The sequence below is a fragment of the Balaenoptera acutorostrata genome, chromosome 10 (assembly GCF_949987535.1).
Source record: "Balaenoptera acutorostrata chromosome 10, mBalAcu1.1, whole genome shotgun sequence".
Classification (NCBI taxonomy): Eukaryota; Metazoa; Chordata; class Mammalia; order Artiodactyla; family Balaenopteridae; genus Balaenoptera; species Balaenoptera acutorostrata.
Genome location: NC_080073.1, coordinates 94036495 through 94064231, shown reverse-complemented (window position 1 = coordinate 94064231; position 27737 = coordinate 94036495). Strand labels below are relative to the sequence as shown.

Below are 27737 nucleotides of genomic sequence, written 5' to 3'. Positions count from 1 at the left end.
CTGTTCTGTCCCATCCTTCCTTCTACTCCTGCCCTTTGCACGAACCCAAAAGTGATTTTTCTAAAAATCATACCTGATGCTTCTATTTTACATCCATGTGTAAAAATCCTACAAAAGATTCCTGTTGCCTTCAAAATAAAATGACACGTCTTTACCTGTCCCAAAAGACTTTCCCACCTCAGCACCTACCACTTTCTACCTCAGTCTATTTCTGCTAAACTGGAATAATTCAAGTTCCTCGGCGCACCATGTTGTTTCACACCCCATCTTTGTGTGTACTTTTTCCTGTGTCTAGAAGGACCTTTTCTCCTTCCCCACTGGAAGCTCATTCATCAAGACCCAATCCAGGCATTTTCTCGTTGACACCATTCGTGACCCCCAACAAGACACACACGTGTATCCGTGTGACAGGGCTGTGCTGAAAAGAGTGGGAGTTGGAGGGTGGAGTCTTGAGGCCCTTTGAAGTTTCAGAGGAGAAGAAGATCACCCCTTGGGCCAAAACAGTGAAATCAGTAGACATTTTAAAAATAGCTAGAAAGGTGTGGACGCCGCTTTGTTGCCTGAGGCGGGTGGCGGTGGAAGTTAAGGGAGTTGGGGGCCAGCGCTTTTCGGGACCCGCAGTCGCGGCCGTTGCAGTCACTTCGCCGGGTGGCCTTTAGCGTAGGAGTCGCATCGATAGCAGCCATGAGCAGCAGGGTGTACGGGGGAGATGAAGTTGGAGCCCTTGTTTTTGACATTGGATCCTATACTGTGAAAGCTGGTTATGCTGGTGACAACCCTCCCAAGGTGGATTTCCCTACGGCTATTGGTGTGGTGTAGAAAGAGATGATGGAAGTACATTGCTGGAAATAGATGGTGATAAAGGCAAACAAGGCGGTCCCACCTATTACATAGATACGAATGGCCTGTGTGTTCCGAGGGAGAATACAGAGGCCATTCCACCACTGAAAAAATGGGATGGTTGAAGATTGGGATAGTTTCCAGGCTATTTTGGCTCATACCTACAAAATGCATGTCAAATCAGAAGCCAGCCTGCATCCTGTTCTCATGTCAGAAGCACCGTGGAATACCAGGGCAAAGAGAGAGAAACTGACAGAGTTAATGTTTGAACACTACAACATCCCTGCATTCTTCCTTTCCAAAACTGCTGTTTTGACAGCGTTTGCTAATGGTCATTCTACTGGGCTTATCTTGGACAGTGGACCACTCGTACCACTGCAGTTCCAGTTCACGATGGCTATGTCCTTCAGCAAGGCATTGTAAAATCCCCTCTTGCTGGAGACTGTATTACTATGCAGTGCAGAGAACTCTTCCAAGAAATGAATATAGAACTGATTGCTCCATATATGATTGCATCAAAAGAAGCTGTTTGTGAAGGATCTCCAGCAAACTGGAAGAGAAGAGAGAAGTTGCCACAGGTTACAAGGTCTTGGCACAATTACATGTGTCACTGTGTTATCCAGGATTTTCAAGGCTCAGTACTTCAAGTATCTGATTCAACTTACGATGAACAAGTAGCCGCACAGATGCCAACTGTTCATTATGAATTCCCCAATGACTACAACTGTGATTTTGGAGCAGAACGGTTAAAGATTCCTGAAGGATTATTTGACCCTTCCAATGTAAAGGGGTTATCAGGAAATACAATGCTGGGCATCAGTCATGTTGTCACTACAAGTATTGGAATGTGCGATGTTGATATCAGACCAGGTCTCTATGGCAGCGTTATAGTGGCAGGAGGAAACACGCTAATACAGAGCTTTACTGACAGGTTGAATAGAGAACTCTCTCAGAAAACACCCCCAAGTATGTGGTTGAAACTGATTGCAAATAATACAGCAGTGGAACTAAACAGAGGTTTAGTTCATGGATCGGTGGCTCTATTCTAGCTTCTTTGGGCACCTTTCAGCAGATGTGGATTTCTGAACAAGAATATGAAGAAGGAGGGAAGCAGTGTGTAGAAAGGAAATGCCCTTGAGAAGAGTTCCCAAACCTCTACCTTCTATGTCACCTTATGTTTCATAGCTTTAGTATACTCAGGAAAAGAACAACCATCTTTTGTAGAATGTTTATACATTTTTGCATATTTCAGTTTCCACTTAAATTTTTTAAGGCTTTAACTGGCTCTGTAAATTAAAATACGTTTGTGCTTTCCTTGAAATGCACTTATTCTTATTACAAGCATTTTATAATTTTGTATAAATGTCTGTTTTCTCTAAATATTTTGCTTTCAGTAAAATGCTTTCCAACTCTGTTTAGTATATTACCAGTGGATTGGTAGAATTGCTTTTTATTGACTAGTAAAACTTACTGCCTATATTTTTTACCTTTAGCTTTTAAAATTAAATAAAAATTACCAGCCAAAAAAAAAAATAGCTAGAAGACAATAGTCTGTAGAAGATGCTTATGTTCTTGCTTTTTCTAGGGATACTACAGAGGATTCCTCTGGTAAGTGTGTCTTAGATGGAGAAGAAGTTGGCTGATAACATCTACTAGAGGCCTTGACTTCCACTGAATGAGGAGTGGGAAAGAAAAGTTTTTCTAAACATACTAATTTACTTCCTTTCAAAATAAATGACAGTTCTTTAAATCAGGTTAATTTAGCTTTATGAAAGACTCCTTATATTTTCCTTCTTTTACTGTGGAATTATGAAAAATTTGACATGGACCAGCATTTTGGAGTTGGTGGTTTACTACATCACCTATAAGCCCCTTTTATGCTGTGTTTCAGCCTATTTACAAGCAGTGAAACTGTGGTATGAAGAAATAGACATCCTTAAAAGGAGAAGGTGGGATTGTAAGTCAGTGCAGGATTTATAGAAGGCCCTCTGGAAACACATATTAATATAAAATGTGTATATCCTCTGACTCAGCAGGTCCACATCTAGGAATTTATTCTCATGGAAGGATTGGGTGAGTTCACACTGATGTATATGCACAGATATTATAGCAGTTCTGTTTATTATATTGAGAAGTTAGAAACCTAGATGCCCTTCAGTAGGAATTGGTTAAATAAATTGTGGTTTAGTTACGTAATGGACTGCAATGCAATCTTCAAATAAACAACTACTCTCACCATTAAATAGAATGAGATAGACCTATATGTATTGACATAGGTAAATGTCTCTGATATATAATAGTTATAGAAAAAAAGGTTACAGAAATACAATGTATCACTTAATATATAATCTGATTTCTTTTGTTTTTTAAACAGCTTTATTGAAATGTAATCCACATATATTGATACAATTCATCCATTAAAATGCACAATTCACAACCATCACCACAAGCTAATTTTGGGACACTTTTGTCCCCCTAAAAGGAACCACTATCCATTGGCAGCCAACAGGCATTTCCTGAGAAACCACTAAATCCGCCTTCTGTTTCTATTAGTCTGCCTCTTCTGAACATGTCATGTAAATGAAATGATCTTTGTTACTGGCTTCTTTCACTTAGTATAATGTTGTCAGGTGTCACCTGTATTGTAGCGTGTATCAGTACTTCATTGCTTTTTATTGCCAAATAATATTCCTTGGTATGGATAGGCCACATTTAATTTATCTCGTCATCAGTTGGTGGACATTTGGGTTGTTTCCACTTTTTAGATATTTGAATACTAACTATGAACATTTGTGTGCAAGATTTTGTATGAACAGACGTTTTCATTTTGCTTGGGTATATACTTAGGGGTGGAATTTCTGGGTCATGTGGTAACTCTATGTTAAGAGGAAATTTTTGAGGAACTCTCAAATCATTTTCCAAAGCAGCTGCACCATTTTACATTCCCATGGCACTGTACAAGGGTTCCAATTTTTCCACATCCTTGACAACACTTCTTATGATGTGTCTTTTTCATGATAGTCATCTTAGTGTGTGTGAAGTGATATCTCATTGTGGTTTTGATTTACATCTCCCTAATGACCAATGATATTGAACATCTTTTCATATGCTTACTGGCCAATTCCAATTTATTTTTAAAGATTATAGTTACATAATCAAACATATTTGGGAAGTTATATACTAAGATGTCAATAATGCTTCTGTCTAGGGAATTGTCTTTCTTATTTTCTACTGTGTTTCTATATCAGTCAGGGTTTTACCAAAGAATCAGAACCAGTAGGATGGATGAACAGATAGATAAATAGATGTATTATAAGGAACTGGCTTATGCAATTTTAAGGGCTGGCAAAGCAAGTCCAGAATCCATACAATAGAATAGGTGGTCCAGAAAGCTAGGCTGGAGCTGAAGCTGCATCTACAGAATTCCTTCTCCCTCAGAGAAACCTTGGTTCTACTCTTAAGGCCTTCAACTGATTGGATGAGGCCCACCCAGATTATTTGAAGATCATTTCCTTTACTTAAAGTCAACTAATTGTAGATGTTAAGCACATCTACCAAATACCATAACAGCAAAGCCTAGATTAGTGTTTGATTGAAACAAAAACAATAATGGTAGTTTCATTTTTAAAAAGGCTTTTACGAAATTGAGTTATTTGTAGTGAGGTGGATGGACCTAGAGTCTGTCATACAGAGTGAAGTAAGTCAGAAAGAGAAAAACAAATACCGTATGCTAACACATATATATGGAATACAGGGGGGAAAAAATGGTTCTGAAGAACCTATGGGCAGGACAGGAATAAAGACGCAAATGTAGAGAATGGACTTGAGGACACGGGGAGGGGGAAGGGTAAGCTGGGACGAAGTGAGAGAGTGGCATGGACGTATATACACTACCAAATGTAAAACAGATAGCTAGTGGGAAGCAGCCGCATAGCACAGGGAGATCAGCTCTGTGCTTTGTGACCACCTAGAGGGGTGGGATAGGGAGGGTGGGAGGGAGATGCAAGAGCGAGGAGATATGGGGATATATGTATATGTATAGCTGATTCACTTTGTTATACGGCAGAAACTAACACACCATTGTAAAGCAGTTATACTCCAATAAAGATGTTAAATAAATAAATAAAAAGACTTTATACATAGCAGTATCTTTACTTTTCACATTTGATGATTAAACTTGTTCATCTTGGTATCCTCCAGAATACTCAGCATAATAGCTTGTACCTGGTAGATTCCTATTAGTCACTGTGTTAGTTTCCTACTGCTGCTGTAACAAATTAACGTAAGTTTAGTGGCTACAAACAACACAATTTTATTCCCTCACAGTTCTGGAGGTCAGAAGTCCAAAATTGGTTCCACTGGGCTAAAGTCAAGATGTTTGCAGGGCTGGTTCCCTTCAAAGGCTCTGAGGAGAGGATCTTTTTCCTCGATTTTTCCAGCTTCTAGAGCTGCATTCCTACGTTCCTCGGCTGGTGGTCCTTCCTGCATCTTCATTGCTGGCACTGCAGCGTCTCCAGCTGTGTCCGTGCTTCTGACGTCACGTCACCATCTCCTTCTCTGTAATCAAATCTTCCTCTGCCTCCCTCTTCTAAGGACACCTGTGATTACATTCAGAGCCCACCTGGATAACCTGGGATACTCCTGCTATCACAAGGTCCTTAATTTAATCACACCTGCAAAGAAAGTCCCTTTTGCCACATAAGGTCACATTGACAGGGTGCTGGGTACTACTCAGCTATTCACAAAGCAGACCGTGTGGCATTTTCATTTTCCAAGAAACCATTTTTTAAGAAATCTTGACTCTTACAAAGCCGTTCCCTTTTCACAGGCTGATGTCGGTGTGGCTCATTCTGGGGAGAATTTCAGACCCCAGATTGAAGCTACGCTGCCCAAGGATAATGTGGGCAGCCCTGGAAGCCTGGACAAGCAGGCCCAGTTGGGAAGCTTACCTGGAACCATTCCAGAAAGTTCCCCATTTCCTAGTGAAAGAAACAGAAGAATAAATTCAGGTAACAGCCCCTGTTCATGTTGATCTATATAAATAAATACCGTTTCTCTGAATATATTTTATAATGTGTGTTTGGTGACTTATCACAGCTTTGTGAGCCAGGCAGTGCTTCAAATGTCAGGGTCCCACCTCCAAGACATAGCCTTAGGCCTTCATTAGGCGAGTAAGTAATACTAACCATTAATCTTCTTGTTGATGACATAATTAAAACTATCTTTTTTTAAACTAGGAGCCCTTATTGGTGGTTGGGATAAGGCCTTCGGAATAGGAGTTGCACAGGCTTTAGTTAATTTCTCAAAACTTCCACTGTGTTAACATCTTTCCAAGACAAAGTTCTACATTTGAAAAAATAAGTAAAACCTACATCAAACTTTTTCTCCTCTCTCTCCCCATTCAAAGTTATAAGCAAATGTACAATAAAAATATCTTTCAAAAACATGAAAGATGTGATGTTGACCTGGTGTGTTCTTTAGAAACTATTTGTGGTTTTTCCTGTGGTATGTTTTCACTTTACTTGAGTTACCCTTCTGGTGTTAAGAGCCCTTGTTTCTGTTTCATCAGCCTTTGAAACAAATTGAACTTAACAGAGTTCAAGAAGACTTATTTGGGGTAGGGGGAGGCTTTCATTTCCTTCCTCATTGCTGTAGTTTCTTCCCTAGGGACCAGTTAGAGTTGGAAGATAGATTGGATAGTAAGTGAGATTCTTTTTCTTGGACTTTTGTGGCAACTCAGGTTATGACAAATTTCCTTTTTTAATACCCTTTTTATTTATTTTTTAAATTGAAATATAGTTGATTTACAATATTATGTTAGTTTTTAGGAGTACAGCATAGGGATTCAGTATTTTTACAGATTATACTCCATTAAAAGTAATTATAAGGTAATGGCTGTAATTCCCTGGGCTATAAAATATGTCCTTGTTGTTTATCTATTTTATACATAGTAGTTTGTATCTCTTCTTCACCTACCCCTGTGTTGCCCTTCCCCTCTTCACTCTCCCCTTCGGTAACCACTAGGGGGTTTTCTATATCTGTGAGTCTGTATCTGTTTTGCATATGCATTTGTTTGTGTTATTTTTTAGATTCCACATATAAGTGATATCATACAGTATATTTCTTTCTCTGTCTGACTTATTTCACTAAGCATAATATTCTCTAGGTCCATCACAAATTTCACATCTGCCCTCATCTTGTGCTTCTGATAGGGTGTAGCATGACCTCTGAGGATGGAGGAGGAGATGGGGGATGCAGGGCAGGGATGGCCCCTTTCTCTCCCTCTGTGTTGGGCCAGCGCATGTGTTTTTTCTCTCTGATGATTCTGTTGATGAGAATCCCTCCTAGACTGCAACACGAATGCGCAATATCCATGTGTTAACAGACTATAGAGATTGTTAGGAGGACAGGGGTGCCCTCGGACAGGCAGTCCTGCCATCTGTACACCGTTGAAAGCAGTATGGGGAGGGAGGGCCCCAGGTAAGCAGGATGGTGCTAAGAGAGACCAGTGGGGGAGACACTGAACCACCAAAGCAGGTGTTTTCAAAATGTAGTGTAAATTCGTTTTCCGGAAAGCTCTTCCCACAGGATGAGTAAGAACCAGTACCCTGAGCTTTCTATTTGTTCTCTGCCCAGCTTCCTCTCTGCATCCCTGCTCTTCACAGCTACAGAGTATATTTGTTAAAAATTTCAAGTTTCACGCTAACATTTCCCAAGTATTTCCTTTTAGTAAAAAAACAAAGCAAACAAACACTTCTGTGGAATTCCCTGGCGGTCCAGTGGTTAGGACTCTGAACTGTCACTGCCGAGGGCCCGGGTTCAATCCTTGGTCAGGGAACTAAGATCCCACAAGCTGCGTGGCACAGCCAAAAACAAAAACAAAGAAAAAACAAACAAACAAACTTCTGATTTTGGAAAGTTTCAGATAAGAATAGTTGTCCAAAACAAAGAATGCCTGTATTCTTTCACCCAGATTCCCCCAAAGTTAATGTTGGGCCACATTTGTGTTATCATTGTCCCCTCTCTTCCCTCCCTCCCTCTTCCCTCTCCCCCCTTCTCCCATATACATCTATATTTTTTCTGAGAGTAAGTCACAGACATAATGCTACTTTACTCTTAAATATATCAGTGTGCATTACCTAAAAACAAGAACATTCTTTGCAAAATCTCAGTACAAGGATCCAAATGAGACAATTACTGCTGATGCAGTACTGTTATCTCACCTATTCAGATTTTGTCAGTTGTCTCACAAATGTCCTTTAGAAATAAATTTCTGGTTCAAGATCTAATGCAGAATCACACGTTTAATGTAGTTGTCATGTGACTTCAGTTTCCTTTAATCCAGAACAATTCCTTGGCTTTTTTTGTTTTCTAAAACCTTCATATATTTGGAGATATAAGCCACTTACTTTGTAGAACATTCCTCAGTTTGGATTTGTCTGATATTTTCTCATGATTAGGTTCAGAATATGCATTTTTAGCGAGAATACCAAAAATGATATTGTATCCTGCTTAGTACATCAAATCAGGAGATACGTGATACCTATTTTTGACTTTTACTGTGGGTTTGGGTTTTTTGGGGGTTTTTTTGCCATTCTGAAGGGTTTTTTTAATGTAGTAAAAGTTATCAATCTTTCTTTCATTGAATCTGGATTTTGAGACATAGCTAGAAAGCCCTACACCAAGATTAAAGACAAATCCACCCATGTTTTCTTGCATGATTTCACTTTTTACACTTACGCTTATGACATTTCTAATGGCATGAACTGATGCTACTGTAAATATTAACTACATAAGAAATAAAACTGGATGTTCAGCATGATGTCAAATTTATAAAAATTAAATTTCATATGTTAACTGGCAACCTCTGAAAGGTAAGAGTATGGACGTTTTAATTTTCCTCTTTACTCTTTTTTATATATTCCAAGTTTACTCTGATAACCACTATTTTTTTTAAATTAATTAATTAATTTATTTATTTTGGCTGTGTTGGGTCTTCGTTTCTGTGCGAGGGCTTACTCTAGTTGCAGCAAGCGGGGGCCACTCTTCATCATGTTGCGCGGGCCTCTCACTATCGCGGCCTCACTTGTTGCGGAGCACAGGCTCCAGACGCGCAGGCTCAGTAGTTGTGGCTCACGGGCCTAGTTGCTCCGCAGCATGTGGGATCTTCCCAGACCAGGGCTTAAACCCGTGTCCCCTGCATTGGCAGGCAGATTCTCAACCACTGTGCCACCAGGGAAGCCCCACTATTTCTTTTATAATCAGAAAGAAACAATGTTATTTTTAAACATTCCCCCAATAGTCTTCAGTGTCCCAAGAAATCATGAATATTAGTTGAAATGACTGATGTAGTCCAGGGATTTCTGTATAAGTGAGCTACTGTAAATGTCAAGCCAAGTACTTTGGTAGACTCAGAAAAGAATGGATAGAAATGGTTAAAATAATTCTGTTATGCTAGTGACAGATGTCAACGATGACATTCTTTTTAAGAACATCCTGAGAGAGAAGTGGACCATGACCAGTGGGAGCCATTTATTGATACATAAGCTGTTTGGGAAGGAGTACAGTGAGGTGAAGAGCATGGATGCTAATGTCAAATAGACTTGGATTCAAATCCTAGTTAATTCACTTACTACTTGCCTCACCTTGAGCAAGTTGATTAGCCTCTCTCATATAGTTTACGTATAAAATAGAGATACTAACACCTCTGTCACAGAATTTATGTTTGAATTAGATCTTACAAAGAACATAAAGTACTTAACATAGTGCCAGACACATGAGTGCTCAATAAACGGTCATTATTATTATTATTTTGACCCTTGCAGATAAACCCACCTTCTAACAAAAAATCATTCTAATTCCTTGAAGAGAATTCACCTCTTCTTTATTGATTTTTTTTCTGTTCTTTTAGTTTCTCGTTTACCTCCTTGAAAGTCATGCTTTACTGCTCTGTACCAAAATCTGTACAGAGCACTTTAAAATGAGAACTGACTCTATTTCAAACACGTGTATGAGTAGAAGACATAGCACTGGAAAGGTGATAAGACTATAGGAAATTCGTTGGAGTTAATTGCAGTGGGCAATTATAAGTCTCTGATACCAGGAAGGTTAATATTCTGAAGTGAGAGACATCTGGTTTGTGTGTGTGTGTGCACGTGTGTGTGTTTTTCCTGTCTTCCCATTACAAATTCATGAAAACTGTCTTTGTTAACCAGTGGGTTTAGAAATTTTCATAAAAAGATTCCATCCACTGGATGAAATGGACTTCTTAAAATAGAAGAGAGCTCATTTCTGAGGACCTCTCATTGCACCTTTATTTTATGAGGTTGTAAAAACAGATGCTTGCTTGCTTATTTATATAATTGGGTGATTTGTGAAGGGAGCGGTCTCTCTCATTAGTGCTCCCCTATAAACTGTTTCAGTGCCATTTTTAGAATAAAAATTTAGCTACCACTCGACTCCAATTCTGATTTGGTTCAAAGACTCTTTTCAAAAAGGCATGCTTTTACTTATGTAGATTTAGCAGATGGCGTAATTGTAAACTCAGGGTTGCAGAACTAGAAGTCTCTTGGCAACATCACGCTGTTTATCCTTTGTATACAAAGCATAGAAACCAAACTGCAACTCATAAGAGTCACTGAAAGACTATCTCATTCGTGCCTGTGGTTTAGCTTCATAATTATTGCACAGAACCCGTATAATCGTACCCAAGTGTGTAAGTGTTGTTACAACAAAAAAGCAGTACATAGCAGCACAAGAAAGACTTTTTGTTATGTTAATATTCGACCTGCTAAGTAAACAGTATATTATGTTGATGTGTATCCTCTGTAAGAACATTAAGAATTTGAACTTCAAAGGATTATAAAGATTTGTAGTAGAAACAGATATTTAGGTACAAGTGTTGAGACTAAGAGTTAATTAGCATGATTTATAAGGCATGTATTTAGCATTTGATTGATAAAATCTTCGTGCTTAAATTTCACTTTCTTTTTTCTTTTCCTTTGGAAGACCTAGTGATCAATGGATTAATCCATAAACCCCAACCCTTAGAGAATCGAGAGCAACAAAAGTCATCAGACATCCTGGAGGAGTTAATTGTTCAAGGAATAATACAAAGCCACAGCAAAGTATTTAGAAATGGAGAATCATATGATGTCACGGCAAGTAATTTTGTAATTAACACTAGCTTATAGTTAAAATAGCAACAGAATATGACTGATCACTAGTTATTTTTTTCCACCAATATGCATCTTAGTGTCACAATACAGATTACAGCATTTATCTAAGCCAGTTTTTTCTCCCATAAACTCCCTCACCCCTCTGCACACCATCCTTCTCTACAGATTCAGGAATTGCCTGATCGTTAATGATGAATGAATCCAATGAAACATATCTTGGGTTTCACCAAATTTGAGACATGATAAGGCCCATTGAATAAAATGCCTTCATTCTTTCAGCAGTTTTTATTAAATATTGCCTATGCACTAGGCATGTGAATATCAAACTGAACCCTGACTTATCCAATAAGAAAATAGGCCTGAATGTCAAAGCTAAAATAGATACATGTATACCTTTATATACACACCCTGAGGTCAACCATGAGGAAATAAATACAATGATAAAAATTGTTATACCCTTAATTTTCTTTGTTGATTCATCTTGACTGATCTATCATTGTTTTTCTGTAGTGTGAGCATTATTTGTAGCCTGATTTTAACTTGTTGTGGCCAAAGTCTTGCGTTCTTAACTTTTTAATAACTTCTTTGTAAACCTATGAAGAAGATGGCAGATTTGCTGTTGTTTTGCTTAGTTCTTATTGGTTTGGGTTTCTTTTTAAGCCGCTGTTTGCTGGCAGCACCAGTAATCCTAAAGCATAGACAGAGAAAAGAAGATAAAAAGAAGAAATAACACAGAAAAGAGGCCTAAGGGAAAATGAATAGGAAAGAAAAGAAAGAAACAGAAGTGATGGAAATTGAGACCAGAAATTATATCAAAGGCACCTCAGTGATGGCCAGTCCCCTGTGTTGTAGGGAAAACAATCAATAGGGAATAAAAAGATTCATTAGTGAAATCAAGTTTGCACCTAGACCAAGTCACTTAGTGTTTCAATAAAGGTAATTTCCATCTCTGTGTGAGGGACTTGCTGAGAACTCATAAATAAAAGCCAAAGTGGCATTTTCTTTTGAAGAAAGAAAAATAAGTCCTGCAGAAAGTATTTGGCAAGGAAAGGAGATTGTTAAGCCTTATGAATGATACTATCAGGCTGCCAATAATAAGAGGAACTGGGGGGGAGGGGGAAGGTAAAAATGGACCACATAATAGAAAAAATGATGCCAACATAATGACAATTTACATTTGCACAAGGCTAGCTAACAGGGTGCAAGGCATTTTCGACTACCTTATCTTACTTCAAAGTACTAAAAAAATGATGCGTCTTTAATATGGAAAGGACAAGGAGAGATTTTTTTTCTCGCTGTAGGTGAATCACTGGGGGTCAGAAAATAAAAGGTGGGTCAAAAAGAAAAGACAGGAGTCTCAGGCCTCTTAGATAGCCTCATCCACCAGAGGGCAGAGAGCAGAAGCAAGAAGAACTACAATCCTGCAGCCTGTGGAATAAAAACCACATTCACAGAAAGATAGACAAGATGAAAAGGCAGAGGGGTATGTACCAGATGAAGGAACAAGATAAAACCCCAGAAAAACAACTAAATGAAGTGGAGATAGGCAACCTTCCAGAAAAAGAATTCAGAATAATGATAGTGAAGATGATCCAGGACCTTGGAAAAAGAATGCAGGCAAAGATCGAGAAGATGCAAGAAATGTTTAACAAAGACCTAGAAGAATTAAAGAACAAACAAACGGAGATGAACAATACAATAACTGAAATGAAAACTACACTAGAAGGAATCAATAGCAGAATAACTGAGGCAGAAGAACAGATAAGTGACCTGGAAGACAGAATGGTGGAATTCACTGCTGCGGAACAGAATAAAGAAAAAAGAATGAAAAGAAATTAAGACAGCCTAAGAGACCTCTGGGACAACATCAAATGCAACAACATTCGCATTATAGGGGTCCCAGAAGGAGAAGAGAGAGAGAGAAAGGACCCGAGAAAATATTTGAAGAGATTATAGTTGAAAACTTCCCTCACATGGGAAAGGAAATAGACACCCAAGTCCAGGAAGCACAGAGAGTCCCACACAGGATAAACCCAAGGAGAAACACGCTGAGACACATAGTAATCAAATTGGCAAAAATTAAAGACAAAGAAAAATTATTGAAAGCAGCAAGGGAAAAACGACAAATAACATACAAGGGAACTCCCATAAGGTTAACAGCTGATTTCTCAGCAGAAACTCTACAAGCCAGAAGGGAGTGGCATGATATACTTAAAGTGATGAAAGGGAAGAACCTACAACCAAGATTACTCTACCTGGCAAGGATCTTATTCAGATTTGATGGAGAAGTCAAAAGCTTTACAGACAAGCAAAAGTTAAGAGAATTCAGCACCACCAAACCAGCTCTACAACAGATGCAAAAGGAACTTCTCTAAGTGGGAAACACAAGAGAAGAAAAGGACTTACAAAAACAAACCCAAAACAATTAAGAAAATGGTCATAGGAACATACATATCGATAATTACCTTAAATGTGAATGGATTAAATGCTCCAACCAAAAGACACAGGCTTGCTGAATGGATACAAAAACAAGACCCATCTATATGCTGTCTACAGGAGACCCACTTCAGACCTAGGGACACATACAGACTGAAAGTGAGGGGATGGAAAAAGATATTCCATGCAAATGGAAATCAAAAGAAAGCTGGAGTAGCAATACTCATATCAGATAAAATAGACTTTAAAATAAAGAATGTTACAAGAGACAAGGAAGGACACTACATAATGATCAAGGGATCAATCCAAGAAGAAGATGTGACAATTATAAATGTATATGCACCCAACATAGGAGCACCTCAATACATGAGGCAACTGTTAACAGCTTTAAAAGAAGAAATCAACAGTAACACAATAATAGTGGGGGACTTTAACATCTCATTTATACCAATGGACAGATCACCCAAACAGAAAATTAATAAGGAAACACAAGCTTTAAATGACACAATAGACCAGATAGATTTAATAGATACTTATAGGACATTCCATCCAAAAACAGCACATTACACTTTCTTCTCAAGTGTGCACGGAACATTCTCCAGGATAGATCACATCTTGGGTCACAAATCAAGCCTCAGTAAATTTAAGAAAATTGAAATCATATCAAGCATCTTTTCTGACCACAATGCTATGAGATTAGAAATCAATTACAGGGAAAAAAACGTAAAAAACACAAACACATGGAGGCTAAACAATACGTTACTAAATAACCAAGAGGTCACTGAAGAAATCAAAGAGGAAATCAAAAAATACCTAGAGACAAATGACAATGAAAACACGACGATCCAAAATGTATGGGATGCAGCACAAGCAGTTCTAAGAGGGAAGTTTATAGCAATACAAGCCTACCTCAAGAAACAAGAAAAATCTCAAGTAAAAGGAACTAGAGAAAGAAGAACAAACAAAACCCAAAGTTAGCAGAAGGAAAGAAATCATAAATATCAGAGCAGAAATAAATGAAATAGAAACAAAACAATAGCAAAGATCAATAAAACTAAAAGCTGGTTCTTTGAGAAGATAAACAAAATTGATAAACCATTAGCCAGATTCATCAAGGAAAAGAGGGAGAGGACTCAAATCAATAAAACTAGAAATGAGGGGCTTCCCTGGTGGCGCAGTGGTTGAGAATCTGCCTGCCAATGCAGGGGACACGGGTTCGAGCCCTGGTCTGGGAAGATCCCACATGCCGCGGAGCAACTAGGCCCGTGAGCCACAATTACTGAGCCTGCGCGTCTGGAGCCTGTGCTCCGCAACAAGAGAGGCCACGATAATGAGAGGCCTGCGCACCGCGATGAAGAGTGGCTGCCACTTGCCGCAAGTAGAGAAAGCCCTCGCACGGAAACGAAGACCCAACACAGCAATCAATCAATCAATCAATCAATCTATCAATAATCCAAAGTTTAAAAAAAATAAAATTAGAAATGAAAAAGGAGAAGTTACAACAGACACCGCAGAAATACAAAGCATCCTAAGAGACTACTACAACCAACTCTATGCCAATAAAATGGACAACCTGGAAGAAATGGACAAATTCTTAGAAAGGTATAACCTTCCAAGACTGAACCAGGAAGAAATAGAAAATATGAACAGACCAATCACAAGTAATGAAATTGAAACTGTGATTAAAAATCTTCCAACAAACAGAAGTCCAGGACCAGATGGCTTCACAGGTGAATTCTACCAAACATTTAGAGAAGAGCTAACACCCATCCTTCTCAAACTCTTCCAAAAAATTGCAGAGGAAGGAACACTCCCAAACTCATTCTATGAGGCCACCATCACCCTGATACCAAAACCAGACAAAGACACTACAAAAAAAGAAAATTACAGACCAATATCACTGATGAATATAGATGCAAAAATCCTCAACAAAATACTAGCAAACAGAATCCAACAACACATTAAAAGGATCATACACCATGATCAAGTGGGATTTATCCCAGGGATGCAAGGATTCTTCAATATATGCAAATCAATCAATGTGATACACCGTATTAACGAATTGAAGAATAAAAACCATATGATCATCTCAATAGATACAGAAAAAGTTTCTGACAAAATTCAACACCCGTTTATGATAAAAACTCTCCAGAAAGTGGGCATAGAGGGAACCTACCTCAACATAATAAAGGCCATATATGACAAACCCCCTGCAAACATCATTCTCAATGGTGAAAAGCTGAAAACATTTCCTCTAAGATCAGGAACAAGACAAGGATGTCCACTCTCGCCACTATTATTCAAGATAGTTTTGGAAGTCCTAGCCACGGCAATCAGAGAAGAAAAAGAAATAAAAGGAATACAAATTGGAAAAGAAGAAGTAAAACTGTCACTGTTTGCAGATGACAGGATACTATACATGGAGAATCCTAAAGATTAAGGAAACACTCCCATTTACCATTGCAACAAAAAGAATAAAATACCTAGGAATAAGCCTACCTAGGGAGGTAAAAGACCTGTAGTCAGAAAAGTGTAAGACACTGATGAAAGAAATTAAAGATGATACAAATGGATGGAGAGATATACCATGCTCTTGGATTGGAAGAATCAATATTGTGAAAATGACTATACTACCCAAAGCAATCTACAGATTCAATGCAATCCCTATCAAATTACCAGTGGCATTTTTTACAGAACTAGAACAAAAAATCTTAAAATTTGTATGGAGACACAAAAGACCCGGAATAGCCAAAGCAGTCTTGAGGGAAAAAAATGAAGCTGGAGGAATCAGACTCCCTGGCTTCAGACTATACTACAAAGCTACAGTAATCAAGACAATATGGTACTGGCACAAAAACAGAAATATAGATCAATGGAACAGGATAGAAAGCCTAGAGACAAACCCACGCACCTATTGTCAACTAATCTATGACAAAGGAGGCAAGGATATACAATGGAGAAAAGACAGTCTCTTCAATAAGTGGTGCTGGGAACACAGGACAGCTACATGTAAAAGAATGAAATTAGAATACTCCCTAACACCATACACAAAAATAAACTCAAAATGGATTAGAGACCTAAATGTAAGACTGGACACTATAAAACTCTTAGAGGAAAACATTGGAAGAACACTCTTTGACATAAATCACAGCAAGATCTTTTTTGATCCACCTCCTAGAGTAATGGAAATAAAAACAAAAATAAACAAATGGGACCTAATGAAACTTAAAAGCTTTTGCAAAGCAAAGGAAACTACAAGCAAGACGAAAAGACAGCCCTCAGAATGGGAGAAAATATTTGCAGATGAATCAATGGACAAAGGATTAATCTCCAAAATATATAAACAGCTCATGCAGCTCAATATTAAAAAAAAACCCAATCCAAAAATGGGCAGTGACCTAAATAGACATTTCTCCAAAGAAGACATACAGATGGCCAAGAAGCACATGAAAAGCTGCTCAACATCACTAATTATTAGAGAAATGCAAATCAAAACTACAATGAGGTATCACCTCACACCAGTTAGAATGGGCATCATCTGAAAATCTACAAACAACAAATGCTAGAGAGGGTGTGGAGGAAAGGGAACCCTCTTGCACTGTTGGTGGGAATGTAAATTGATACAGCCACTATGGAGAACAGTATGGAGGTTCCTTAAAAAACTAAAAATAGAATTACCGTATGACCCAGGAATCCCAGTGCTGGGCATATACCCAGAGAAAACCATGCTTCTAAAAGACACATGTGCCCAAATGTTCATTGCAGCACTATTTACAATAGCCAGGTCACGGAAGCCACCTAAATGCCCATCAACAGACGAATGGATAAAAAAGTTGTGGTACATATATACAATGGAATATTACTCAACCATAAAAAGGAACGAAATTGAGTCATTTGTAGGGACATGGATGAATCTAGAGACTGTCATACAGAGTGAAGTAAGTCAGAAAGAGAAAAACAAATAACGTATATTAACGCATATATGTGGAACCTAGAAAAATGGTACAGATGAACCGGTTTGCAGGGCAGAAATTGAGACACGGATGTAGAGAACTAATGTATCGACCCCAAGGGGGGAAAGCGGCTGGGGGTGGGGGGTGTGTGTGTGATGAATTGAGATATTGGGATTGACATATATACACTAATACGAATAAAATGGATAACTAATAAGAACCTGCTGTATAAAAAAATAAATAAAATAAAATTCAAAAATTCAAAAAAAAAAAAAAGAAAAGACAGGAGAGCCATCTGGAGGAGGATAGATTGTGGGAACATTCAGTAGCTAAGCAAGCCTTCTGAAGAGACATGCTATGGACCCTTGATGCTCACGTCAGTGGGAATAACATTAAAACATTTTTCAATGATTCCAGTGCCAGAGATGAATGGATTCAGACTCGGACCTTGCAAGGGCACCAGCAAGGTTAATTAATATAAACTACACTGTGAAAGAAACGTATCTATTAAAAAATGAAAAGTACAGGCTTGACTTTCAATAACATCATTAAGAGATCCAAAGATGAAGACTGTGTTTCGTATTATGTAGGAATAGAATGGTTGTCAGGGGCATAGTTGGAGCGTTCTCAAAAGGATTTAAATGTGACAGGACTGCAAAGGTAGGCAAGAGTAACACAGTTCTTTTTTTCTTTTTTTTTGCTTTGGAATTGGGCCAAGATGGCCAACAAAAGCCAGACTTGCAACAGGCCAGAGCTGTAAGGCACAGCTGTGCGTCTTCTTGCCGAGTGCAGTCCTCAACCTGTACATTTGCGTCACCCAGGAGACTTTCAAAACTCCTGGGACCAGTGGCTTGGGGTGGGCCCAGAATGTGGTGCTTTTGAAAGCTCCCAGGTGATTCCAGTGGGCAGCCGAGGCTGAGAACCACTGCCATGAAGTTTCAATAAAAATGTACACCAAGCCCTCAAATTCATTATCAAGCTGGGAAGGGTTAAAGCTTTCGAAACTGAAATCCCCCATTCACTGTGAAAGAGAGTCCTAAAATATTCCTGAAAATAGAACATGTGTTCACTATTGGACTAAGATGATACCCAGGAAGCGTATGGAAATGAAGAGATATAATTGCTCAGTGTCACAGGTAAAGTCTCTTTCAATCCAGGTGTAGCTGAGAACATGTGTGTCAGACACCAGATGTCTTGAATATTTGGGGGAAAGTTCTGAGGCCAATACAAAAAGATGAGAATGAATATTGAAGGACTGAAAATGAAAATATTATGAGACAGTTAATACTTTTAACTAAGAAACAAAGAGCCAAAGGAAACAAAAAGGGGATAGTCAAGAAAAAGGATGTTATTGTCAGCAGATACTACAATACGATGAATCCAATCAGACATGTGAACACCATTTCTTCATTGCTTTAAAAAGAACTTTAAATGAAATATTATGGGAAAAAAACAGAACAATAAAAGTGAGAATACTTAAAAACAAGGCTCCTTATGTAGACCAATATTATATATAAATACAAGGGAATTTTAGACATAGATCTGTCCCTGTCTTAGCCAGGTTGTTATCTTTAATTCAGTTATCATTTAGAGTGAAATATAATAAAGGATGCTGAAAAGGGGACTCCCCTATGAGCTGGTCTCTTCCTAGAAATCCACAGCAGTAGCTGTGTCCACAGGGCCCCCTATCGTCTTTTTTCTTAATTTTTTTCATCATCTGCTTTTTAGCCAGTACTACAGCCATTCCATAGCCCCTCTGGATAACCTGCCTGCAAGCACATTCACGCTAATAGATGTTACGCTCACTCAGAAAGAATTATAATGATATGTAAGTAATACGATGTTAAGAAGCTAAATTATCAGACTAAGTGAATCTTCCAGTATATTTAAAACATTCTACTGAGACTCCAATGGCTGTATTATAAATGTATATTAGTTTTACATACACATGTAAATACATGCATGGATTGGTACAGATCTCTTTAAAGAGATGGGAGTGGCTGTCATTTATCCACATAGGCATTATCCACTTCAGGTGTTTCTCATCCAAACTCATTTCTCCTGTTCTGGGTTTCCCTGCACAAGACTCTCAAGCCTCTGTTGATCCCTTCTGTCTCTAGTCCAAGTTGATTCCCTTTTCCAGGCAACCTCTGTCCTTGATAACCTTCAGTGCAGTTAGGGAGTTTGTTGACAGTGATCAGAGTCTGTAACATTATTTGCTGAACCTCATGGGGAGTCTTTTAAGGAGGAGGAAGTTGACCGGGGTAAAGACAAAATAATGGCAGTTAACGCTCAGAGTGACCATCTTAGGAGGTCTTAACAGTGGCAGAGCAGGAGTGACAGATCTGTTGTGAGAAACTTTGGCTTATTCTATGCACAAGACTCCTATTAAGAGAACATAGCCAAGGTAGGTTTATCTGTCGGTCAATAATTAACTAGGAAAGCTCTGAGGAAGACACAGTGGATGCAGGAAGTAATGTATACAAGCAGGTTGGCTAGAAACGAGATCCCCTTCTTATCACAGCATCTTTGGGTATGCCATCCCCTGCTGGTGTTCTTAAAGAGAATACTTGAACTAGTAACTTCTATAGGTTTTAAAGTTGATTTTTTTTTTTTTTAGAGTATCTATGGGTAGCACCTCTGTACGTATATAATGTGATCATATAATGCTATCATTTTTTAAGTGCCAACAATTGGTAACTCCTGACTTTATAAAATCCAGTGGTAAAGAATACAGATAGCTTTCCTCAGGTCTTTCAGTGCTTTTCTTTAAAATGTCAAACTCAAGAAAGGACAAAGGCTGTACAAGGTAGGATTAACTTCCACAAGGGAGAGGAAGTACATGATTTCTTATGCATCATTTTGGGATAAAGCCACAGGAAGAGGTCACCCAAACTAGAAAGCCCAAGCTCTCTTGAAACTATTGATCTCATGATTTAAATAAAGGTTCAGACTCCTATGTAAGCCTGATGGAGACTTGCTTTATTGGATCTTAGATGACTATTCCATTCTCTGTTAGCCCTCTATGAGTGAACTTCCCCAAAAAACTGTTTCATCCTAATTTCACAGTATCTCTAGTTGAGCCTCCATAGCAAGCATGTCCCGTCTTTTCAGCAGATGGCTTTTGTCAGCAGGGAGCCTAAAAGCCAGTTGTCATAAAAAATAACACAAGAATGGGGGAGGGGGAACTTGCTTTGACAAACATCTCCCAGTTTTCCTGTAGTGAAAATTTCTCATCACATAAAACTGTCTGAAGGCTGCAACTGAACCAGAACTTTAATAAATGTTTTCCCTTTAGAAGGCTTTCCAAGAATCATAGATTTTAAAGCTGGAAGAAACCTTAGCCGTCCTCAGCAAGTTGCAGAGGAGCGTATATGGTATAATTTTGAGAAAAGTGAGTCCAAAGAGAAGTGCTTTGTGTCAGGTCACACAGTGGGTGTTAGCAGTAGACCCAGGGTTAAACAGAGCCCAGGCCTCCTGCCTGCTGGCCCCTGGGATTCTGAGTCTCATTTCTCCCCTTCATGACAAATACTGTATTTGGTTGTGATTCTGTGTGCTGTCATTGAAAAAAGTCACTGCTTTCACTGAATAAGTAATTACCATTTATTGAGTGGCTACTGTATACTTTCCTCTTTATTTATTTTTTTCATTTCAAACAAGCTTTTATTTTCAATGTGAACAATACTGTTAAATTTATCTCTGAAAGGTAAGAGTAAAGTCAAAGATGTCAGTTAATATCATTTTGGGGTGTTGAACTTTGAAACAAAATTGGTATTTTGGGCTAATGAATACTAGAATATCCATGAAGAACAAATTCATCTTTTCTTTCGCTGTCCATTTCTTTTTATGCCTTCCAACTGTATTCTCCAGAGCCGCCCTCTGCTGAGACCATATCCATTTTAAGTCCTTCTTCTGGTTTTTCATTTCCATCCTCTTCCTCTTCATCAGCGTTTTCATATTGATATTCACTCTCTTCTTTGGAACCATACGGACTTTGGGATCATAAGTTGGCGGAAAAAATATCCCAGTTTAAAATCAGCAGCAGAATCTAGTGCCCTGCCCTCAGGAGGATCGTCCTTCTCTTCTTCTTGGTCCACATAATTCTCATCCTCTCCCTCATCTCTCCTCCTCCTCGTCCTCTTCATCCTCCTCCTCCTCATTCTCCTCAACTCTCTCCTCCTCGTCTTCTGCCTCTTCCTACTTTCCTACCGGCTGTACATCCCAGTACTCCTTGACTATGGGCTGGGCGCCCTCCTGCCCACCCTCCTTTGCCTGAAGAGTTCGCACTACCACCTGGAAATCCCTAGGGGCTGCGTCTCTGCCGAGACCCTGGCACGCCATTCGGCAGGCACCACTCCTCCCCTGACTGATCCAGGGTCGTGGCCCATCCCACTGCCTGCTCTGTTCTGACCACCAGTGGCTGGGCCTCGCTTCTCTGTGCCACACGTGGCAGGAGAGATGCACCAGTCAGTGCCTTAACCAGAGAAGTGATCTGGCCGCTAGACCAAGTTGGCAAAGATTTTCCTCTTTTTTCTAAAAAAAATCCTGTGAAATAAAACCTATATTTTAAATGAGGAAGGGAAGGCTTACAGAGTTTAAGAATTCATGCAAAGCCACACCATGACCAAGCCAGGATTCAAACCCAGGGCTGTATGTGTCTGGATCTGGTACCCTTTCCTGCTATGCTGAACTGTCTCTCTTTGTGTGATTTACTTTCTCAGTAACTACAGTATTGCAATCTGAAGAGACAGTCTTTTCGATATGGCAATGGATATCAATAGCTCCTTTGTCTTTAAAAGTCTTTAGAGAAATTATCTAGAGCAATACAGGAGTACCTAGTTGGAGATATTGCGGGTTCGGTTCCAGGCCACTGCAATAAAGCAAATATCACAATAAATCGAGTCACACGAATTTTTTGGTGTCCCAGGGCATATAAAAGTTATGTTTACACTATAGTGTAGCCTGTTAAGTGTCCAATAGTATTATGTCTAATAAAACAATGTTCAGATCTTAATTTAAAAATACTTATATTGCTAAAAACTGCTAACCATCATCTGAGCCTTCACCGAGTCGTTATCGGTTTGCAATAGTAGCATCAAAGATCACTGATCACCATGACAAATACAATAATAATGAAAAAATTTGAAATACTTCAAGAATTACCAAAATGTGACACAGAGACATAAAGTGAGCAAACACTGTTAGAAAAATGGCGCCAATAGACTTGGTCGATGCAGGGCTGCCACAGATCTTCAATTTGTAAAAAAAAAAAACAACCAAAATATCTGTGAAGCACAATAAAATGAGGTCTGCCTGTTTTGGTTCATTGTATAATGAAGGTTTGGTGTTAAGACAGTTTAATATCTCTTTATATACTGACCTAGAAAGATGTCCATATTCAATTAAATGAAGAAAGCGAATTGCAAAACAGTGTATATGGTATAATCCCATTGATTTGTTGAACATGACAGATGCACTGTTAATATATGTGTATATAGATATATGTGCACAGAGAATGTCTGGAAAGACACACACCAAACTCTTTAAAATGGTTCATGCTGATGAGTGGGATTGGGGGCCAGCTGGTTAAACAGAGAATTAGGGGACTATTTCTGTATCATTTTAATTTTTTTATAACCAAGGTATATTATTTTAAAAAACCAATTTTTAAAAATGAAACTTTCTTTATAAACCCTTTACAACAGCTTAACCTTTTTTTAATAACTAGAAATTATAATCAAAGTCATTATCACTGCTCTAAACGCATAAAGGGTAGTCAATCAGGAAATAGTATGGGTTTTTTTCTATTGTCATGAAAACATTTGTAAAGTACTGACAGCAAAGACCAGTGTTAATTCTCTCCTTCACAAGACCAAAAGTCCTAAAACTAATCTCGACCCCAAATGAAAGTCATTCGTAGCTTATGGAATATTATAAAATCATGGGGTTTAACTTCTTACCTTGAACTACAAATGCATCATTCATTTGCCACCTTTTCCCATCTTGTATTTGTTCTCCAGGTTTTTTTTTTACTTCTCAAGAGCCCTCCTCCATCACTGCATGTTTCTTTCATGTTTTTTGATAATAGCCTGTTTTTTCCTAGACATCTAATAGATATCTTTTCTTTAGGAATTAGTTCTGTTGTTACCAGGCATAAGGTCTTTAGGGATGAGTTCAGTTGTTACCAGTTTTCACATAACTGTTTTTACAAATCTATCCAAAAATCTGTTTAGTGTTTTAGGACTAAAACCTTAAACAATGTTTATTCTCTCTCTCTTATCTTTCTCCTCTGCTAATAAATACATTTGTTTCTGCATTTTAAAAAGTGTCTTTTTGCAGGTAAGCACGACTGAGAAGCTGCTGAGAAAGCCACCAGCCAGGCTGAAAAAACTTAAAATCAAAAAGGAAGTGAAAGATTGCACGATGAAGGACATAGAAGAGAAGATGCAGGCAGTGGAGGAGCGCAGGAAGGTAGCCCAGGTCTCGCGTGAGGGGGCACTGCCTCCGAAATGCGTGCATCCTCTCCAGTCGCCAGCTTTAAGACAGATTGCGTGGATTGTATTAATTCTTTCAGTGATCTCTATGCTTCCTATGCTGTATGTTTAGTTTTTTTAAGTTCTCTTTGTGTGGTGAAGGAATGCAGCACTATCTTGAAGTTGGTTGAATTACAGTTTCATCCATGTAGCCTAAGGAAGCAATATCCACTTCTGAGAATTAAGTATGGTGTTTTTTTTCCTATTAAAATAAAGAGAAACTTCAGTTGGGGCCAGGGGTGTCAGGAGGTCCCAGGTGGAGGACGGGAGCTGAGAGGAGGCCGTGCAGACCCTCAGACAACTTCTGCAGCATTTACACACACGTGGTCCCCATAAACCCTCTGTCTGCCCTTCTGCCGGGAGCCAGTCTTCACAGCTCTGGTCTGATAGCCTTTACTTCCGTGTCTCTACTTGGCCTCTCAGAGAGCAAGGACTAGACCATAGCCCTGTGAGGGTATGTTTGGAGGGTGTCTGGAGGGTATGGGGTCGGGGCTGGCTCTGTCTTCTTCAACAGTAATTCCTCAACCTCTGTTTGTCGAGTGATTGCATAATGAAATAGGGAAGCCAGTAGTGTTCATTACAGGTAGTAGTAATGAGAACTTGGAGAAAGTCACTCGGACTCGTTTTCACTGTTTAATACTGCTTTTCAGACTAAAGAAGAAGAAATAAGAAAAATGCTGTGGAGTGACCGACCTCTGCCCCCAGCCCATCGTTCAGATCCAGCTGAAGCGGGTGGGAAGGAGGCTCCGTTTGCCAAAGGACTTAAAACTGTGAGTTGCGCCGCGTTTGAACCCTCTGACCTGTTGGAAGGAAAGATGTTGAAAAGGAAGAAGAGTAAACGTGATACAAGCTCAAATGATAGAAACTACAGGTATGAAGGTATTGGGGTCGTGGAGTCAGACATATCTTACAACCAAGCAGATGACGTGTTCTAATGAGCCGTTTTATGGGAATTTCGTGAAAAGGCATCCTTTCCCCCAGGTGTGACTTTCTTAGTACGTCTCATGGTTTCTTTGACTGTCTGACCCCTCACCACTGGGCTGTGCCTTGGGTTTAGGAATGATCGTGCGAGCTGCCTGGGCTGGAGCTTAGCTGAGTAAACTAAATGGCTATGCTAGCTTAAAAAAATGAAGAGGAAGATGTGACTAGCTTTGTTTTTATAAAGTTGTCATTCTCCTTCAGTGTGGCTTCAAACATGGTGAAAATGTCTTTCATTGATGAGCACCTTTCAGCTTCCATTAATGTATTCGTGCCAAATGAAATCCTTCTTTTTGGCTCCTGCCCCTTGGCTGTGTCTGCCCTCTGAGGGTCCTTTAAGACAAATTGTATGGATTTGTGTTAAGTATTTTAATGATCTGTATGCTTCTTATGCTCTATGTTTAGGTGTGGTTTTTTTCCAATTCTCTTTGTGTTGTGTTGTGATTAAAGCAATATCCTGAAGTTGGTTGAATTATAGTTTCATCCATATAGCCTAAGGAAGCAATATCCACTTCTCAGAATTAAATGAAGTATGGAGTTTTCTTCATATGAAAAATGAAAAAGTTATTAGGTCTTATGAGTCTACATTCTATGAAGATCTCTTGCATCCCTTTTCATACTTTCCCCTGTCATTGCCTTGTTCAGACCACCCGACCATTATTCAGTTATATTACTACAACAGTCTTCTTAGTATTTATCCAACGGTCTTCTTTTTTATTTTTTGATATTTATTTATTTATTTGGCTGCGCCGGGTCTTAGTTGTGGCATGCGGGATCTTCATTGTGGCACGTGGAATCTAGTTCCCTGACCAGGGATCGAACCCCAGGCCCCCTGCATTGGGAACGCAGAGTCTTCACTGCTAGACCACCAGGAAAGTCCCTATTCAATGGTTTTCTGCTGAACCCCTTTGTTGGCTCCCTTTTATGGTCAAGGTAAAGTCCAGACTTCTTCTTCTGACTGGCAAGATTCTCGGCTTTCATAACTCACTCCTGCTGAACTTCTAGCTCCTCACACTCAGCACATTGCCTAGCCTCTGTGTCTTTGCACATGCTGTTCCCTCCTTCCCCTCTCCCCGTCTCACTGCTTTACTTGACTAATGCCTTCTTGTTTCTCCCGTCTCCACTCAGACAGCACTTCCTCTGAAGCCCCTGGTCTGGGTTGGTGGCCCTCTCTCATAGTTGCCTTTTGGCAGCCCGGATTACTCAGTGTCGCACTTGCCACCCTCTTTTGGAATTACCGGGTGCGTGTCCATCTTTACCGCTAGATGTGTCAGTTCTAACAGGGTGGAGGATGGGTCTGTCTTGATCACGGTTGCAGTTTTGTACCTTGGAAAGTGAATGGCACATGATACATGGTGTGTAAATGTTTCTTCTGTGGATAAATCAGTACACCCATATATCCTCCAGAAGCTGGAGGACAGCCCCAGGAGATGGCTTGTCTCCCTGGGAACCCATGGCAGTGCTGATTTGAGCAGAAAACCGCTGGGCACCTCCTGTTTGTACATTCCCTTTGGGATGTTGCAAATGGACACCTCATCTTCCTGTAGCTTGTAGGACTGAGGACTCCTGCAGCAGTGAGGTATGATGGTGGTGGTGGAGGGGGCTTCTTTCCAAACTCGTTCCAGAACCAAAACCTTTAAGAACCAGTCTACTTCTTACAGCGGTACCTTGGAAAGTCCTTTAGGCTCCCTGGACCTCTTTTACCTTGTAGTAAGTCCACTGCATACGAACCTTCTAGTTGAGAGCTTTCAAAGGTGTGAACATGCGTTCCATCAGTGTCAGGAGTGAGTGAAATTGCAGCTTGCCCTCCATCTCCTATTGCTGACGATCCTTCAGCTCTACCACCTCCCACCTCCTCTCCCTCCTCCAGTCGGTAACTCTTCTTGCCTGTTCACTCGATCCCAGCCCCTGTATGCCAGCTGTTGTACTGTACTACTGTACTTTTCAAGGTACTATACTGTAAGATTAAAAATGTTTTCTTTCTTTCTTTATTTTTTTTAAATTATTTATTTATTTATTTATTATTTATTGGCTGTGTTGGGTCTTCGTTTCTGTGCGAGGGCTTTCTCCAGCTGCAGCAAGTGGGGGCCGCTCTTCATCGCGGTGCGTGGGCCTCTTCACTATCGTGGCCTCTCTTGTTGCGGAGCACAGGCTCCAGACGCGCAGGCTCAGTAGTTGTGGCTCACGGGCCTAGTTGCTCCGCGGCATGTGGGATCTTCCCAGACGAGGGATCGAACCCATGTCCCCTGCATTAGCAGGCAAATTCTCAACCACTGCGCCACCAGGGAAGCCCTTTTGTTTGTTTTTTATGGATTACTTGTGTGAAAAGTATTATAAACCTATTACAGTACAGTACTATTTAGCCGATTGTGTTAGTTGGGTACCTAGGCTAACTTTGTTGGACTTACGAACAAATTGGACTTAGCAATGCGCTCTCAGAACAGAACTCGTTTGTACGTAGGGGACTTACTGTATATGTTAATTTGGGATCGCCATTTTCCCAGAGTTATACCAAATGAAATAATGTGTTTAAAGGTACTGTGCAAACTAGAATATGCCACAATATTTATAGCATATTATTTATATAAAATCCTACGTGGGCAACATGATGTTTTTCATCTGTCCGTTGCTTTTTCTATGGAGATGATCTCGTGGTGGCATGTGCCAATCTCATGAAATATTAGATCAGCTGATGATTTACTAGTACAAAATGATTGTACTGGGACATTTAGGAAAAGTTGGACTATCATTCAGATCTCTGCAAATAATAAAATTTAAATGACCAAAAGTACATTCAGTTCAAATTTTAGTAATTCTTA

At 39.4% G+C, this 27737-nt stretch overlaps 1 protein-coding gene and 1 pseudogene across 1 annotated transcript in view; both read left to right on the top strand.

The window, feature by feature from the left end:
• The window catches only part of STMND1 (stathmin domain containing 1), a 30876-nt gene extending 5870 nt beyond the window's left edge, over positions 1-25006 (top strand). Inside the window, exons 2-5 of the mRNA XM_007197170.2 lie at positions 5669-5849; positions 10849-11000; positions 23747-23878; positions 24591-25006. Of these exons, the coding sequence (XP_007197232.2) occupies positions 5669-5849; positions 10849-11000; positions 23747-23878; positions 24591-24875 (750 nt within the window). The 3' untranslated portion in view covers positions 24876-25006. The remainder of the gene's footprint in view (positions 1-5668; positions 5850-10848; positions 11001-23746; positions 23879-24590) is intronic.
• On the top strand, positions 685-2115 carry LOC103014186 (actin-like protein 6A; annotated as a pseudogene).
• Positions 25007-27737: the final 2731 nt, after the last annotated feature.